The sequence below is a fragment of the Heliconius melpomene genome, chromosome 13 (genome assembly GCF_056956725.1).
Source record: "Heliconius melpomene rosina isolate 202511_hmr_F chromosome 13, ASM5695672v1, whole genome shotgun sequence".
Lineage (NCBI taxonomy): Eukaryota > Metazoa > Arthropoda > Insecta > Lepidoptera > Nymphalidae > Heliconius > Heliconius melpomene.
In genome coordinates this window covers 1,811,211-1,829,685 of record NC_140401.1, presented here as the reverse complement: position 1 = coordinate 1,829,685, position 18,475 = coordinate 1,811,211, and the positions used below count along the sequence as shown (strand labels likewise).

Genomic DNA, 18,475 nt, shown 5'->3' with positions numbered 1-18,475 from the left:
ATATCGTGAGGCCAGATTAGCATTTTCCCTAAAACATATGAATTTAAAACATTGTATAGTCATACAAAAATAAAATAAACCTTTTGTTTTGATGGTTCAAACTCGTTCTTTACATTTCCCTTAAGTTAAAAGAAGAAATAACATTCTATGCATAGAGTTGAGAGAAAAGAGAGAGAAAAGTTGTATGACTGAAACTTTTTGTTTCATATATCGATTAAATACTTTAATTTTAAAATTTTTGTCGATATCACTGATATGGAGGGGTATTCGTGTTTGTGTATACGCGTCTACGTTTGCTTTAAAAATATTTGTGTACCTACTAAAGAGATATGATAACGTTGTTTGATCTAGATCTATAAACTATTGGAGAGTTTTTCGAATGCATTAAAAGTAGATGAAATTTTCTTCTTAAACATATTTTTACTACTTATATAATATATCATAATAAATATTGTATATTATATCAAATAAAAATATCATTCGACTTGAGTTTGAAATCTATATGACTATATTTTTTTTTATATTTACTAATATAACTAATAAATACTATATAGTTATATATAAACTGTAAACGCAGCAGGTTGTTGGTTCAATTCCCACTCGAAAAAAAAATGGAAAAATATTTATTAGTGTACTATAGATACTAAAGTTATTGCTATTAACTAACATCCATTATCGATCGATCATATAGTAACTTCATCGATGAGTTCCGCACCCAGCACGCGATGTTTAATTAGACTATTAATACGAAATGCGGAGAGCTGTAAATATAAATAAAATTATTAAATAATAATATGATCAATTAATATAAATAATATCTAAATTATCCATTATATAAAATATGACACGCTTACTCATATATAGCAAAATAATTACAATCAAACATATAAATAAAATATTAAATAAAAAGTATTTTTTCTTTCTAAATTTATCGCGACCTATTTCCTCGTCCATGGTGATTAATAATTTGTTAGGACGGAAACCATCGCTCTGATAACACTATCTAACGAGGCCGCGGGTGTGCCTTCACATCTCTTTCACTTAAATTGATTATAAAAATAAACTTACGAACCACTTTTAACACGAAACTAATCACGCGATGAACACGAAAGCTTGTCTGAAATAATGAGTTAACAGTTGATAGGAAAATTTTTTATGGTATCTTAATGGGAACGGAGTGTGTTGACACCAGGTTCTCAAGCCAAGTAAAAAGTTTGGCAAAAGATCAATCTACTTAAGTACTATATGAATCTTTTAACTAAAATAAATTACACGTATAATATTTAAAAACAACACTACCAATATCCAGGTGTTAAATATAAGAAAAAAATTATGTTATATTTTAATTATATTAAAAACACCTTGAAAACAATTTCCTGTGGGAAGCATTGTTCGGTCAGTAGGTAATAAATCTTTATGATATACAACGAGACCGACCACACATCATATTCTAAGAACAAACAAACGCCCGCCTAAATTAATTCGAAAGTCACACAAAATTATTAATTTACGTGTTTTGATCTCGCGCCAAGAAGATCAAACGTTTGCGTGACCTTCGGTTCAAACGATTTACAATACAGTTATTATAGGAATATAAAAATTACATTAAAAGTTTTAATTTTTTATATTAAATTAACTATAAATATAAATGTTAATAATGCTTTTAAATTGAATAAGCTTTAAAAGCTTCAAAAGTTTGTTTCTATGCATGCTAAGATATTCGTATATATAACGTATGTTTTGTTAGTTCATATAAGAAAAGAATATCATCTTAGGCAATGACAGTTTCATTAGTCGATTTATCATAACTGTTATTAAGGCAATTAAAATGAGAGCTAAAGGCGCTTACACAAAGTTACACAAAGCGGTTTACAGCGAGTTGTGGCCCAACAATGAGCTTTTGTTTGTTGGTAATGGACGGCCTTTGTCGCAGCCCTAAAATTTGACTTATTGTTCACAGTGTGCATACACCTTTACAATTAAATTTATGTTGACATCAACTTTTAGTTAATCGTAAGATTCTGTATGTTTTACATACTAAATCATGTGAGAAATTACATTTGTGATATTTTAAGTAATTTGAAATATATTATTGTAAATATACCTATAATTAATATAGATGTGCCACGTTTCTTATCAGAAAGAAATTGTGTTTTAAATATCTGTGGAGGAAATAAAGTAACTAATGTTATTAAATTCAGTTACTCTTATCAATTCATTACATTCAGAATATGCGAAAAATAAAAGGAATATGCAAATTAAACGTTAATGTCGTTTTTAACATTGTACCACCACGAAACGCCGACTCTATATCTATATATATAAAATCGAAAGGTCACTCACTCATCACGAAATCTCAGAAACTACATGTGCTAGGAATCAGAAATTTTGCATAGGAGTTACTTATAGGACGTAGGTGCTCGCTAAGACGGGAATTTGCAATATTCGACTCCTAAGGGGTTGTTTTTAGGGTTGAAAGTTTGTATGAAACTTCGTTACTGCAAATGCTAGGAGTCTCAAATTTTGCATAGACGTCACTAGGACGTAGTCATGGAGACAGAAATTAATAATAACATAGTTCACGCAGGTGAAACCGCGAGCGGACCGCTAGTCATTTATATATTTACCTAAATAAAATTTCCAAATACACAAAAACGTATTTTAATATGTGAAGCTCCAATAAACTTTACTTATGCTTTATAGTAAACTTACTTTGCGTAATAACACAATTCATATCAAGAACCCCAGGTAAAAAATATTCAACACATATAAGCTTAAAATTAAAAACCTTTAAGTTCTTTCTATAATATATCTTAGAAGTTAACAAAAGAATAGAATGAAATATAATAACTCAGTACTTATTAATATTAGAGGAGATAAAGATTTAAGGAAGTTTATGCAGTGTAGCGGCAAATATTGAACCCGCAGCTGCTCCTAGTTTGTTGTTTAATGAACCGATATAAGTTTTAACTTATCGAAATCTTTTATTATACCTTTTATATTAAATAACGTTCCTGTTCTTTAAAAGTTTTTATATTACATACAGCTTAAAAAGATTTTATTTTTTTTAGGGTTCCTTACCTCCTTAGAAGGTAAAAACGGAACCCTTATAGGAGATATAAAGCTGAAATTAATATCAAATATTCAAATCAAGAGACCCTAGTCTCTTGAAGCATAAAAAACTAAGCTTCTAAGTTAATGCCATCAAAAAATACGAACACATCGATTTTGCTGCATTTTGTACAAATTTGAAATTTTGTACGATTTTGAAAAAAAAGTATGAAATTTGGCATGAAGCGAGAACTTGGTATACAAATAAAGGGAAAAATCAGAAAAGTGAAAATATGTATGGGTAGGTATTTCACAGAACAAAACTTCTGATTCTGAAGAAAAGAACCCTCGATCCTCGCGGGCACGACTTGAAAGTAAAAGGTTTTTTTATAAAATATTTTTAATTCATATTATTTATCAAAGCTCTTTTCTATAAGATTCTTCGTTGATCCAATAGACGCGACTTCGAGTCCCGCAACGTTATATTTTCCTTAACAGATAAATAACACTTTAATAAAAGGTTAAAAAATAATATAGAACTGTTGCACCACAAAAGCTCTCTGCTAAGAAAACTTTACCTTTTATTCCTAAAGTCAAGAAATTAGAACTAACGTTTAAAGTTTAGTGTTAAAAACAAACTAGTCTTCCTGAACAAAGTCTTTGATCTCTCTACAAATGAGCCAATTTTTTTTTGCGACTTTATTTGGAGTAACTCATAATTTCAGTGATATTATTATAAGTAATTTTAATCTTTATCTACCGATACTATTAGCTCTAGCTAAGCCGGCCCATAAATGGGATTCTATGGGATCTAATTACTTATATTAGATCCCCATCCCAGGACGCAGCTGCGTTGAGTACCGCTACTCATAACACAATATTTTTACCCGGGCTGAAAGTGGAGAATGGAGTGTGTTGACACTAGGTTTATCCCGCTAAGTGAGGGTTTAGCGTGAAACATACTAACTATGCTATGTATATTGTAACATGTATATAATACCATATAAGAATAGTAAATATATATATGTTATCGTATCGAAGTTGTAAGTCCAACGATCCGGATCAAAGTTAATCGTTCCACGGTGAATGAACATTGTATGTACCTAATATTATTTCAATCGCGTCATTGTTCTCAACACGCCGCGTGTATAATAATGAATACGTTTAAACATAATTTGGTTTTGTTTTTTTTATTTTGCAAATTACTGCACTAAATTTGCGTGAAATCCTATTCATTCAGACAATAGAATATCTGATGGCCGTTTTGTTTTTTTTATAATAATGATTTTTTATCTTTTGCCTTTTCCGTTTTTAAAATGTAATGTTTTTTGTAAAATAAAATAATATTTGTTGAATTGAATAAGTATGTAGTTTTAAATTTACTTGAGATAAACAATTGTTTGTCTGGAACTGTGTGGGCGGTAGTGGAAAGTAGAGCAAGTTAGTCGATACAAACGATTCCAACTGGTAGTAATATATATAAACCGAAAAAAATCGATAATATCTACTGACAGTATCGAGCATTATGGTAAAAAAGTTTCACTATTAATTTCTGAAGTTATTAAAATTTAAACTTTTCTGCATATTTTTTAAACAGCTAAAAACTTCTATTAATGATATGGAGTTACGTTACTTCATAGAGTTATTCATTAAAAATACATAGTTAACGCTGTATCCAGCACAGAGCAGGGTACTTAGAGGGAACCATGGCCGCCAGGTTCCCAGTCGTGCCTCAGGTGGGCATCCAACCCACAACTATCGCGTTTACAGTCACACGCTTATGCCCCTACGTTACAATTACAAACGTGAAATTACTAAAACAAAAGCTTCTATTAAGCCCATATTCAATATAAACATCGTGATTAAATAACACGTATTACCTATTATTACATGAAAATGCTCTTCCTTTATTTTACACTGTTATTTGAGGAGTTCAAACAAGTTTCTAATGACGGCAAATTAGCCTCATTATATCTGGTAATAGAATATAATGACATAGGAATAGTAATCATCAATTTTCTATTTCCAGTTTGAAATAATTTCTGATCGTGCATCTCTCGCAACGGTTGTGTTGAACCGGTTACTTAAATATTTCTTAATTATTTTATAGGTTCCGTACTTGCGTTTACATAAATTGTTTATATATCAGTAAAAATAGGTAAATTTATGATTAAAAACGAGTTAATCTATGCAATAAATCATTATTCTAATTTTATGTTTTGTTATGAAAAGCGATATCTTTTCTGTCTAACACGCTCTGCTCTTTCCTTTTTTTGCACTCTTTGCATAATTACGTTAAGTTAGAAAACACAGCATCACATTTAATCTAACCATACTAACGAAATATCTTCATATCTTTTGAAATATACACATCCTTCTTATCAGAATGAGAACCTACGAAAATCATAAATCACCAATCAACAATGAATACTTTGAAATTGGGCATGAAATGGAGAACGTAGTGTCTCAACACTAGGTTCTCTCTGCCTGCCATGCTACAACAGTACACTATATTCCAGAGTTACCGCGGTCGCAAGCCGCTAGGTGGAACAGTGTCGGTCGGCCTCAGCCCCGGGTTGCCCGCCGCCGCGTCCCCCGGTCCCGCGGCGCCCGCCGCCCCCAGCCCCGCGCCCGCCACAGCACCAGCTATGAAGCAGGAACATCCTAGCCAACCCATGGTAAGTTAAGCTCTCCATTATAGTAACTCAGATAACCATATCGTACGTTGCTTCATTTTGTATATTGTGTAAGACAAATAGATTCAATAAGTTTTACTTAAGTTACAAAAATATTACGGGATTTATGCCATGTTATATACCAATAGAACAATTTTCACAATTTCTTCGTAACTAACATTAAAAAAATTTATATCCAAATAATATTTAATATATCATAATTGATAAATAAAACGATTCAAAGATTAAAATTAAGTATATAAAAGTTAAAGTAATTACACAAACTCAGAAATTGTTGTCTACAAGTACTCGAGGACGCGACGTTAAATCGAATTCTTAACAAATAAAATATGCGAGGTCCCGTCAAAGAAGTTACTTAATTTGTTTATCTTTACCCCATTATATCCTTCCACAGAACGAAACAGGTTTTCATAATTATAATCAACTTAAGTTTGTACTGCGTAATTGTGTTTGTGTCTTTGGTAAATTAATTTTATTATTCGTGTAACCTAATTAAGAATAAGGTTCGGTCTTAGAACATTCTCATTTAAATTAATAATGAAATATCTAATTAAAGAAAATGCAAGAATGGAAATAATATAAACATACTAGAAGAATATTGAGGCCACTCGTGGCGCAGGGGCACAAAGTGTAACTGTAAACGCGACTGGTTGTAGGTTCGATACCATTTGAAGAAATTAAATATTTATTTAAATTTATATTTCCATTTCTTCGTTGTGGTGTCAAGGTAAAGCGTGGCGTTGAGTTATGCCGTTGCCATTACCAACACGCAATGCCTCCAGATTTCGATGGACAGTGGGGAACGCAGTGTCTTTACACTAAGTTCCCTCTGCCTACCTTGCTGTTTGCGGGATACAGCGTGAAGTTGATTTGATTTATTTATTTACTGGAAGAACTTTCTTTAATATACGAATACCATACCACTATTTGTATAAAGTAACAGCTTTCCTCTATTTAGCATATCATACAATTTCATCAAAAAGTAAATTTAATTCCAGTTATTAAACAGCAATGATTAATTGGCATTATTACCTATTATTTTTATATCACATATGTATGTGATGCATCTACTTGAAGTTTTACTCGATAGGTAAAAATTGTATTTGCTATTGACACTTACATATAAACTATGGGAACAAGTTGAAAAATGTTTGAAATTCAAAGGCAACTTGAGCAATTCAGGCACAGTGGAGTCGCAACTCGCGTCCAATTTATGATCCCGATTGAAACTACGCGTTTTATATCGCACTTCACAAACGAACGCATTTCAAACACTTGCGAATAACACTCGTACCTTGGCAACTTTTTAAATGTATTGAATACTTTCAAGATATTATTTAGATCTTTATTTAGGTATAGTCATTTTTTGTATGGCTACTTGTATAGGTACTTACATATTATAAAATAAAAAATCTGCAGAACAACAATAATATTGGCTTAATTTAATTATACGTAAACACAAAATAACACCTTTATTAACCATGTTAACAATTCGCTCGTGTAGCGGCGGAACGTTGATTAATGAAATTTTCAACTTTGAACTGCTCCTGGCTTGTAAGAAATTAAAATCTTCGTCAAAGTTCAACTGTTTCAAAGAACCTTGTAACATTATAACATATTTGTAACGCGCTTTCATTTATTTATGAAGTTTCAGAATTTAATTAGACTTTTTACCTTAAAAAAAAATGTTAAAAGATATTGCTTATTTTTTTAATAAGAAATAACTCCTAATGCATAATTAAATAATATAGCAGCAAAATCAAATAATTTGCACAAAAAATGTTACGTAAGACGTAAGGAAACATGTTTAAAAAGAAAAATTAAATACCAGTTCATATAAAAACTTGTCTCAAAAATGAGAATAACATTTTTCAAGGAATATTAAACTCTGCTTATGAAAACTTGTGTTAAGTTCTTTTTGTTCACGAGAAAATATCTCGCTATAGGTCAACGACAGAATATAAATTAACCGCGTAATGTTCCGGGGTTTTACATTTTTATAGCTTTTAAAAATGAAATATCCTTTCCGTAAAATATAGACTTCAGTTATTTTTTTTATATTAAACATATTTGTTGTGTAATTTTTAATTTTAAAATCCTTAAAATATCATATTATAAGAGTAATACAAAATAATCAACAATAAATTCATTGTAACGTAACCTTCTCAATGTGCCCTTGGTTAAAAATGAGTTATAGTATTTACTCTTCATAAATACATGGTGTGTCGACCTCGATGCGTGATTGCGTTGGGCAGTTCATAGGTAATTAGGTAAACAACGCCCGAGGTCGCGTACCCTTGACCAACTTACACCATTGTTCACATACTGACTATTAGATATGCACATTTTATACTATTATTACTTGAAAAAAATAATTATTTATAGTTATTTTACATTTATATATATATATAATACATTATATTTAAATGTTAATTAAACATTTCAACCATCTGTAAATATTTTTGTTTCAGGCACCGATGCCGTTCTACGCGGGAGATCCCAATAGATTCCCCACAGCCTGGCAAACGGATCCTTCGCAAGGTACGTGCCAATGTTTACTATTCATTAAAATGTTGTTAGAGTAAATTAAAATTCGCAGAGTTTTAAGCCCACCGAAGTAAAAAAATGTTTTAACGAGGACGTGTGCTTTTCACAAAATTCATAATTAACGCTGACAGCGGATTAGCGGTCCGACCACTCTAATGAACGGTTTTAATTACAAAATTGTTGTAAAGCTACATCAAATTCTTTTTAAATATACTTAATATTTTAATTAATATTTATAATAGGGATATTAATAACTATGTAACATTCTCCTTCCAGGTTGGCAAAATCAGTTCATCCAACAACTCCCAACACAAACGGGTCAGACAACTTTAGATTATCAAGGCAATCACACTCCCTACGCAACTTCTCCTCATTACCAAGCCAATACTACATACACCGTCCAAAACGTTGCAACCACATTTGATGTTACAAGCAATACTTACTATCAAACCGGAGTTCAAGCAGTCCCAGCACAAAGACCGCCATCAAATCGAGGGGCATATACTCCAGTGCCATCTCCAAGGGCTCCTCATTATGCGACGGAGTATCAACAGCAATACGCACAACAAGCTCCCACACCTGGAGCTACCTCAGGTAATGACTCAAGACCTGCATCTGCTGCGTCATACCAAAGCTCCGTTCCAACAACTGCGGCGCCTGTTTACACAGTAAGTCAACAAAACTATGAACATTCTGAAGATTATAATAGCGGGGAAAATACAGTTGAAAGTAATGAAGGCGATAGGCAAGAACAAAATGCCTCGAATGGTCAGCATTCGGGAAACGCCGAGCCTGGATACCTGCAGGGGAGCAACGGTCCGCGAGCTTCACTAGATTGTAACGGGTATCCGGGCAACTATACAGGCGGACAGTATACAGAAAACGGTCAAGCGCAAAATCAAAATGATTGGCAGCAACGCCAATGGCAACATAACCAAAGAATACAAAATCAACAATTACAAAACCAACAGATGCAAAATCAGCAACAGTTACAGAATCAGCAACAAAATCAAAATCAGCAACAAATTCAAAACCAACAAAATCAGCAGCAAATCCAAAATCAACAACAACTACAAAATCAACAGCAACTACAAAATCAACAACAACTACAAAATCAACAACAATTGCAAAATCAACAACAGATGCAAAATCAACAACAGATGCAAAATCAACAGCAGCTTCAAAGTCAACAACAACTGCAACATCAGCAACAATTGCACAATCAACAGCAGCTTCAAAACCAACAACAACTAAATCAATTACAAAGCCAACAACAACAAATGCAGAATCAGCAGCAACAAATGCAAAATCAAATTCATAATCATCAAAATCAACAGCAAATGCAAAACCAACAGCTTCAAAATCAGCAAATGCAACAACACAGACAAGAAGAGTCTGAGCAGCAAATGTTTTCTCAATCTGATAGGGTTAACTTGAACTCTAGACTGAAAACAATGATATTAAATAAGCAAAATCATATACGAGATGGCACAAATACTCCACCTGACAAAGGTGACCCGGGAGAGGGACCTCCACGCGTAGATGATAGAAAAGGAGCAATGACCGATGACAGAAATACTACCGGTCATTTTTTATCGTATAGCCACCATCTCCGAGATAATTACCAAATAGGCGAACAGGGTTATCCTGTCGCTGGTAATTATTCACAAAACACTCATGCTTATGGCGTGAGTGGATTCGGAGGTGGTGGCCACCAAGTATGGGAGGGGGGGACAAATGTCTCGAAAGCTTATGATAAACATAGTGTATCCAAGAACGTTTCAAAAACTCCTCAAAAATTACCGTCTTATTCAGATATGAGAGGGCAGTACGAAACGCATCCTGGCATACCATACGAAACACATAAATATGCAGAAATGTACGGAAATGATTCGAGTTATAATCAACAAAATGACAGCAAAGATTTTCAATCAAAAATGCTTATTGGACCAGTTTCTGATGTAAACCAACAGAATTCTACACGTGTAGCAAATGTACAAAAGAAAGCTTACGATAAAGAACCGTATGATCCTAAATTGAGACATCCATCAGCACCTTTAATACCCAAACTAGAAATACTTGAAAATCATCAATATTTTGGGGATCCTATTAAATCGGAACCTCAAAGAGTTCCAAATCAAAATTACTATACAAAACCAAATGATTCTATTAATTTGCCATATAAAGAATATCCAAATGGTGTAGCTCACCGACAATCAGTTCCAGTATTGCCACCTATATCAACAATAAAACATGAACATTTTACTCAAAAACCGCAAATATATCAAAATTTTCAAAACGCTGCTTACGACAGAAAGTCTACTATTGATAACTTTGCTCCAATTCCCCGAATGCCGGAGAGCTTAGCTTTTCAAAAATATAACAGGAATTATAACCCTAGACATCATAAGGAAGCAGAGAGCCGAGACAATTCCGAACGCAATGCACCAGTGGATCCAAAACCATATTACATAGAACAAATTAAATCTGAGCACTCGCCACCAGGACATAAAATATATAAAAACTTAAATTATGGTCCACCAAGAAGTGAGCCCTATATGTACGCTGGCGAAGGAGGTCCAGCTTGTATCAGGAACGAAGTGGGCTACGCTTGCTGCAGACAGGGCTCCACCAAAAAGCCTCCACCAGAACATTTACGAGATGGCGCTTGCCCCGGACTGCAAACTAAAGATGAGGTTTTGGAAGATGATCCAGATAACGCTGAAAAAAGTGATCCTAAGCGGCAGTCTAAGCCTGGTACTCCTGTACCAGATCCATACGTCAAAAATCTGAAAGAAAATCAATTTAATTACTCTAAAGAATATTTAGAAAACTTAGAAAGGTTAAGAAACAATTCAAGAACCGAAGTACCTGATTGTAATTGTTTTCCTGCGGACAAGAATCCTCCAGAACCTGGCAGTTACTATACTCATTTAGGTAATATAATTTTTTGGATTCTTTTTCTCTACTACATAGTTAAATTATATATTAATTTTCGAGTACACTTCTTCGTTATTTGTAATTTCACTTTTTTAATAATTTCTTAAATAATTATAACAGGAGCAGCAACATCATTAACTGAGTTAAGAAAAGATTTTGAAGCACGGACTGGCTTAACAGGAAAAGAACTGAGGATAGAGAAAATATGCTACACTGGAAAAGAGGGCAAAACTGCTCAAGGTTGCCCTATGGCTAAATGGGTGAGTGTATGGATCGGAACAATTGATTTTTCATATTCTTGTAAATAAAAAATAGAGTTCTTATCCACATTGTGCTGTTGTTGATGTTCTAATCCGCAATGAGGCCGTCGTGGCGCAACGGCACAAGGGTGTGACTGTAACGTAGCGGTTGTGGGTCGATCCCAGTGAAAGTGAAATATTTGTTTACGTTTATATTCCCATTTCTTCTTTTTCATGGAGGCATTGCGTGTTGAGTTCTGCCACTCAATACGCAATGCCTCCAGAATTCAGCAGAAAGTGGGAACGGAGTGTCCCTCCCACTAGGTTCCCTCTGCCTGCCCTGCTGTGTGCGGGATACAGCGTAAAACTGATTTTTTTTTATATTTTCTATACGTTAGATAAATACAATTAATCATTGATTTCGTTTACAGGTTATTCGCCGATCAAATTACACTGAAAAAGTTTTAGTAATTGTCAAATTTCGTAACGGTCATAAATGTCCTACTTCCTGGATAGTAGTATGCTTAGTCGCATGGGAGGGAATTCCGCAATCAGAAGCTGATTTAGATTACACTCTACTATCTCATAAATTAAATAGATATGGACTACCAACCACACGTCGATGTGCGACTAATGAAAACAGAACATGTGCCTGCCAAGGTAAGTATTGTGTCACACTCGAATCTTTTTTTATTTATTGTTCTGAAAATAAAATATTAGAATTTTCGTTGTGATGAAAAACAATATTTTAATAAATAAAATATTTGTCTAACTCTATTATGTTCTTTTAAACGATATACATCTTATTAAAGTAACAATTTATAATTACTCAGGTCTCGACCCGGAAACATGCGGCGCTTCATACAGTTTCGGCTGCTCCTGGTCCATGTACTACAATGGATGCAAATACGCCCGTTCAAAAACCGTCCGGAAGTTCCGACTTTCGGTGAAAACTGAGGAGAGCGAAATTGAAGAACGCATGCATGTTTTGGCGACTCTGCTGAGCCCTTTATATATGAACCTAGCTCCGAAATCATTTGACAATCAGTGTCAGTTTGAGAAGGAAGCATCAGATTGCCGATTAGGTTTCAAACCAGGACGCCCATTTTCAGGTTATTTATTTATTATATACCGTTTAAGTTAATTATTTTTATCATTTTTTTTAGTTTAAGAAAATTATATAATCGGAATATATGCATAACATAATAAAATTGGCCGATAAAAAATTTAATAGTATCCAATGATCTGATGAAAATATGTTTGTCCTACTTACAGGTGTTACAGCATGTATAGATTTTTGTGCACATGCACATAGAGACTTACACAATATGAACAATGGCTGCACCGCAGTTGTGACTCTTGCCAAACATCGTGCACTCTCCAAACCAAACGACGAGCAGTTGCATGTTCTACCATTGTACGTTCTCGACACAACAGATGAATTTGGTTCTAAAGAATCTCAGGAAGAAAAGATCAAAAGTGGAGCTTTAGAAGTTTTGGACAAGTGAGTGGTGATGTACAAATTTTATGATACTTACTTAATATATATGTATTTGCACAAAATTATAATCAATAATATATTTGTAATATAAAGCAAAACATATTGTTATTAATCTTACTACTTTTTTAATTGAAAATATTTTATATTTTACAGATATCCAATGGAAGTAAGAGTTCGATCGGTTCCGTTACAGCCATGTAGACGACACGGGAAAAAAAGAAAAGATGAAGATAACTCAGAATCTAATAACTCGACGAATACTCCGCAACAGAGCCCAGGGAATCAGAAGAAACCTCAATGTACTACACCTGCGCCTAAAACACCACAACCAAATGACATGAGAAACAATGCCAGTCCACGAAGTCAAAGCAGTGCTTCTCCCAGAGCTACAACACCTGCCTTAAATCAACCGAATACTCAATTCTCGAATAATCCACATTATAATTCTGCATTTGTCAATCCTAATATGCACAATCCTAACTCGGGCTTAATGAATCCTAATTTAAGCAACCCAGCATTACTTGACATGGCTTCTATGATCGATAATTTTACTGATGCACAATTACAAAGTAATCAGATATCTAGCACTGTTCTAGATTCTCCTTATAACTCATACGATCAAAGCTATAATTTACATAATCAAAATCCTATATACAATCCAAATCACGTGCCGCCTTTAGTGGAAAATAATTGTCCTAATGCAAACTCTAACCAACTTCCAAGTTTTGCTCCCACATTGCAAAAAAGAGAACAACAGTATAATGGACAAAATCCTGTATCAGTGAATCCCCAACAACAATGGCCAGAATTTGATAATCCTGAAATGTTTAATAATGTTGTTAAAGACGATCCAGATTCAACTACAGCACATTTAAATATTCCACCGAATAATTATAGCCCAGATTCTAACAGAAGCGAAACAAGTTCAGACCAAATTCATAGGAGTACCTTAGAACCAGACAAACAAAAATTGATCGGTGAAGTAACTCAAAAGATGCCCGAATTTGACATGCCGAATTCTCCACGACTGACAGAAATCTCTCAAAAGACACAAAGGACGCCAGAGTCGCCTATTCCTACAAACGACTTAAAATCACCAAATAATGACGTTAACCATAATTCTGATGTTCGTAAAACCGTATGGAGGTCACCAGAATCAAAAAACTGGGAATCACCAAAACCCAAAGAAATAAATGAAAATGAAGGTGCACTATTTAGAGTTCCAAAAGCGCGACCACCTTCCCGCTCTCAGTATGTAAACCCTGCGGAAAACATGGAAAATTCTACTTTCCTCAAACCTTATCCACCGTCAGAAAGACCACCATTGAACCAAGGATATGAGAACAGAAATCCTTACGATAACACAATGAATACTGCACCTCCAACATCGACACCCCAAACAAACTATACTATTAGTCATGATGAAAATCAAAATAGCGAAAATAAAGTTGTTGCAGAGTTTACAGGAAACAACTTTCACCCAATTAATCAAAATAATTTTAACAATCAAGCTCCAGTGCAAGGCTACGGAAACTATCCGCAAATTAGTAACGCTTATCCATTTACTTCAAATCCTTATGGCCATTTTAATCCTTATGAAAATACTTACAATGATTATAATATCGCTTACTATAATGCTGAAAAATACAAAAGAGAGGAGCTTATAAGAAATTCACATTGTTACAATTCGTATGGATATCAATATAATCCCAATTTTGCAGCAAACTTCTACCAAAATCCAAATCCAAATTGGTGTCAATCTTCACCTAATTGGTGTTTATATCCACCTCCTTTCTCAATTCCATATCCGCCAGAACCACCCAAAGCCGAACCTATAGGAGAGGTTACCGGATTAAGTGACAATTTAGAGTGTTTCAAGGACAGTCAAATGGGTGGCGTTGCAATCGCCTTAGGCCATGGGAGTGTTTTATTTGAATGTGCCAAGCATGAAATGCATTCTACAACCGCTGTTAGGAGTCCAAATAGAGTTAATCCAACTCGAATATCACTAGTGTTCTATCAACACAGAAATTTAAATCGCCCAAAACATGGACTTGAAGAATGGGAAGAAAAGATGCGGCTAAAGAAATTAGGTTTAAGTCCTTCTACGCCGAGTACCCCGGGACCTAATTCAAATTCAGTTTCGCCGGCAACCACACCCGGGCCCGAACAAAGGCAGGGCCCTACAAAAAAATGGAACAATAATGAAAATAATATTCCAGGAGGCTACAGTTCTTTGTCAGCCTTAGTGGAGGCTACGAATGTTGCTAAAAGAAGCGGTCAAATAAGATTAAGAACCGACACACAAACCACCATGTCCTGGACGACCTTGTTCCCCATGCACCCGTGTACTGTAACTGGACCGTACCAAGAATCTGGTACTTGACGTAAACCGGGCCCGGTAGGGCAATGTTCTTCCAAGAAGCGGAGTGAAATCCCTCCCTTAGGCATTTAAGGTCTCAATTGCCTTTTGATCTAAGTCTTCTATGGCACGTGCTTTCCAAAATCGTTTGTAGTTCCTGGATTTTAGAATTAAGCTCTCCGATCCTCGAGACTGGTCCATTGTTCCGATGACTATTGCATTTACATTGGAATTGACTACCGTTTTACATGTATTTTTCAAACCGAGTGAGTTTTTAATCAAAGATGTAATTTAAGTTTATATTTTTAATAGTGTTTATCGCATTTCAGCTAGTCTTACGTTACTACGTTAGTGCTATGGTATTTCTTAGGCCGTAACTGTAGAGCTATTTGTATATTGATGTATTTAGTTTTACCGGCGATTTTTCCGAATAAGTTTATATTTTTACATGCTCTGTAAAATGACATTAGCGTACGGTTTGTCTACATATTTTGACAAGTTTCTAATTAAGCGCATAAACGACGTTTCATGCGACTCAATGATCTCATAAAATACTAACTACGATGTAATCATTATATTGTAATATTGTTTATTCAGAGCGAAAGTACAAAAGTCACAGGAAGGCTACGCTAGCCCTCGCCTAGAGGAGTCACGTTCGACGATCGTGTTTATTTATATTTTTGTACCTTTGTCTATTAGTTACTTTGTATTTTAATGGTTTTTATTATCATTCCTCTGTCTTTCCGGTTGTTTGTTTTGGCATTTTGTTCTTGTGATGGAGTCACGCGCGTGAACCACAAGCGTAACGAGTGCTTTTATATTATAGGTTAAGAAGTGTGTATTTTTAACTTTTAGAATATTTAACTTATTTATATGTATTACGTGAACCATTATGAAATCATTTTCTTTGTAATAATTTAGCGTAGGTATTAATATTTAATATATTTGCTTTACAATTTGACATTAAATTATTGGCAGTTGTTTTATGCATGTTTCGAGAGCCTTTACTTTAACTTGAGTGCCTGCGTCTGGCGAAACCAGAGAAATTCTTATTTGGTAACTTTTGAATATTGAATGTGACCTTATTTAAGAATCGAGTGCATCTATTATTGTTCTGATATATAAGCGATTGTGAAAAGTTAGTTACGTTCGTACATAAAAAAAAGAAAAGAAGAGTAATAAATTACATACATTTATAAGATAGAGTATTTGCAAAAAAATCAGGCGCTTGAAAAGATTATAAAGTAGGCATATTATTGAAAATGATCGAAAACATACTGATGAATAGTTATTAATATATAAATAGGTTAAGGAGAAGTTTGTTTTAAAGATTAAACTATTGATATAGTTTATATTTTTTACGTGTACGTATTTATTGAATGGTAAATTTATTGGAACATGAAATTATTTATAGGTAGAAGTTTTGAGAACAAAACTTATAAAAACTAAGCAATAATAGACGTCGGGGTCTATGTAATGTAGGAGTGAAGAATATTAAATAGTTAACGAATGGTGCGACTTATCGTCTGTCTTATGGAAATACTTACTCTTACCAGAAATTGCCTAAATTTTAATCTGATATTCTTTTGTCATTGGTGAATGCCTGAACTTGCCATTAGTTTTGTTTTTGTGTAACGTCCGTACGTGGAGATGCATTGTGTGACAAGACATATCAGAAGCATACACAGTTAATTACACTAATTACACTAATTAAATTACACTAATATTTATTTCGGAAATGATATTATGGAAAATTGTAAAAATATAATTCAAACTGCACTAAACTATTTATATATCGCGTCATAGTTGACTACTTAATTGTATACTTTTTATAGAGTCTAAAAAATTAAGAGATTATATTCACGCGTTTCCATTTTGTATTTTGTGTAATAAGTAGTCGATAAAATGGCGCGAATACTAAAAATATTGTTTCAATGACAGTGTATGTCAAAATTGGACATTATAAAGTATAAAAAAAAGAGTTTGAATTATATTTAACCGCCAACAATAAAATCCATTTTTAATTATGGCAACTTTAGCAATTATGTTTATGAATTAAGTATTCGGATATTATATTACGTTATTTTTGTATCAGCAATACCTGCATGGATGCAATTCGGAAGGTTGTATTGTAGATGTAACTGCGAGCTGTTTTTATAAGAATCATTTAGGCAACATTAGGAACCTGTGATATACCATTAACTCACGAGTGCTTGCTTGTATGGTATGTATGTCTGTTGTCGCGACACTTACTGACAGAACGCAAAAAAAAATATTAAAATTAATTAAGTATAGTATATTATTGTGTATCCGATTGCCACAAACCAAAAACGACCAGTATTTTCTAATATTGTAACCAAAAAGTTTTGTTTAAGTATGTTTGAGTTTGCGTTCTCGCACGTGTTTCCGAACGACGTTCGTTGCGTTTCAGTTACAACGGACATATTTGTGTAATATTTTGTCTTCTGCCAAAACAAAAGAATGTGTCATGTAAATAGAACTACCATTATTTATTAATATAATAATTTAAAAAAGACATTGCCTTGTGTTTTATTTTTATTGTTTTGTCAAATATCTAATTTGAAAAATAAAAGATATTTCTTTTTATTTTATTTTATTAAAATGAGCAAAAAGCTCATGAATACAAAAGTGTAAAATACTCAATAAAAAGGTACAGTTTGGAATATTTGTTGCTTACGAACTAAACTTAAATACCTTATGACCTAGTAATCAACATTAGTTATCATATACTCGTCAGTTTAAAGATTTTTTTTAACATATAAAATAATATTAATCATATATGTCGGCTGGTGACAATTTATTTCAATATTAAGAATAAATTCATAATTAGTTAATTAATTACAAAAGATGTTTTAAGGAGTAAAATTAGAATTAACATTTAAGAGTTAATAAAATGCTGTAATTATTGAATTGATGTATTTGTCAGCTTCCGGTGGCGCCACTTTGGGCGCGTCACCGTTGTCAATGTCATTGTTAATTTATAAAAGGCCGTGCGGGTGTTGTACGCCCAGTCGAGGCTGTGCCACGGCTCGGAGCACTACTCGTGCTTCACCGCTGGTTAACCTCGACTATTTTAATTATGAATGTTGTTAAGACCTATTCGTAATTATACTGGACT

General features: G+C 33.6%; 1 protein-coding gene across 1 annotated transcript in view; it reads left to right on the top strand.

The window, feature by feature from the left end:
• Tet (Ten-Eleven Translocation (TET) family protein) overlaps window positions 1-17,872 on the top strand; it is an 80,090-nt gene extending 62,218 nt beyond the window's left edge. Inside the window, exons 4-11 of the mRNA XM_085195791.1 lie at window positions 5,571-5,729; window positions 8,219-8,288; window positions 8,571-11,231; window positions 11,355-11,494; window positions 11,905-12,133; window positions 12,307-12,585; window positions 12,749-12,977; window positions 13,128-17,872. Coding sequence (XP_085051917.1) covers window positions 5,571-5,729; window positions 8,219-8,288; window positions 8,571-11,231; window positions 11,355-11,494; window positions 11,905-12,133; window positions 12,307-12,585; window positions 12,749-12,977; window positions 13,128-15,360 — 6,000 coding nt within the window. The 3' untranslated portion in view covers window positions 15,361-17,872. The remainder of the gene's footprint in view (window positions 1-5,570; window positions 5,730-8,218; window positions 8,289-8,570; window positions 11,232-11,354; window positions 11,495-11,904; window positions 12,134-12,306; window positions 12,586-12,748; window positions 12,978-13,127) is intronic.
• Window positions 17,873-18,475: the final 603 nt, after the last annotated feature.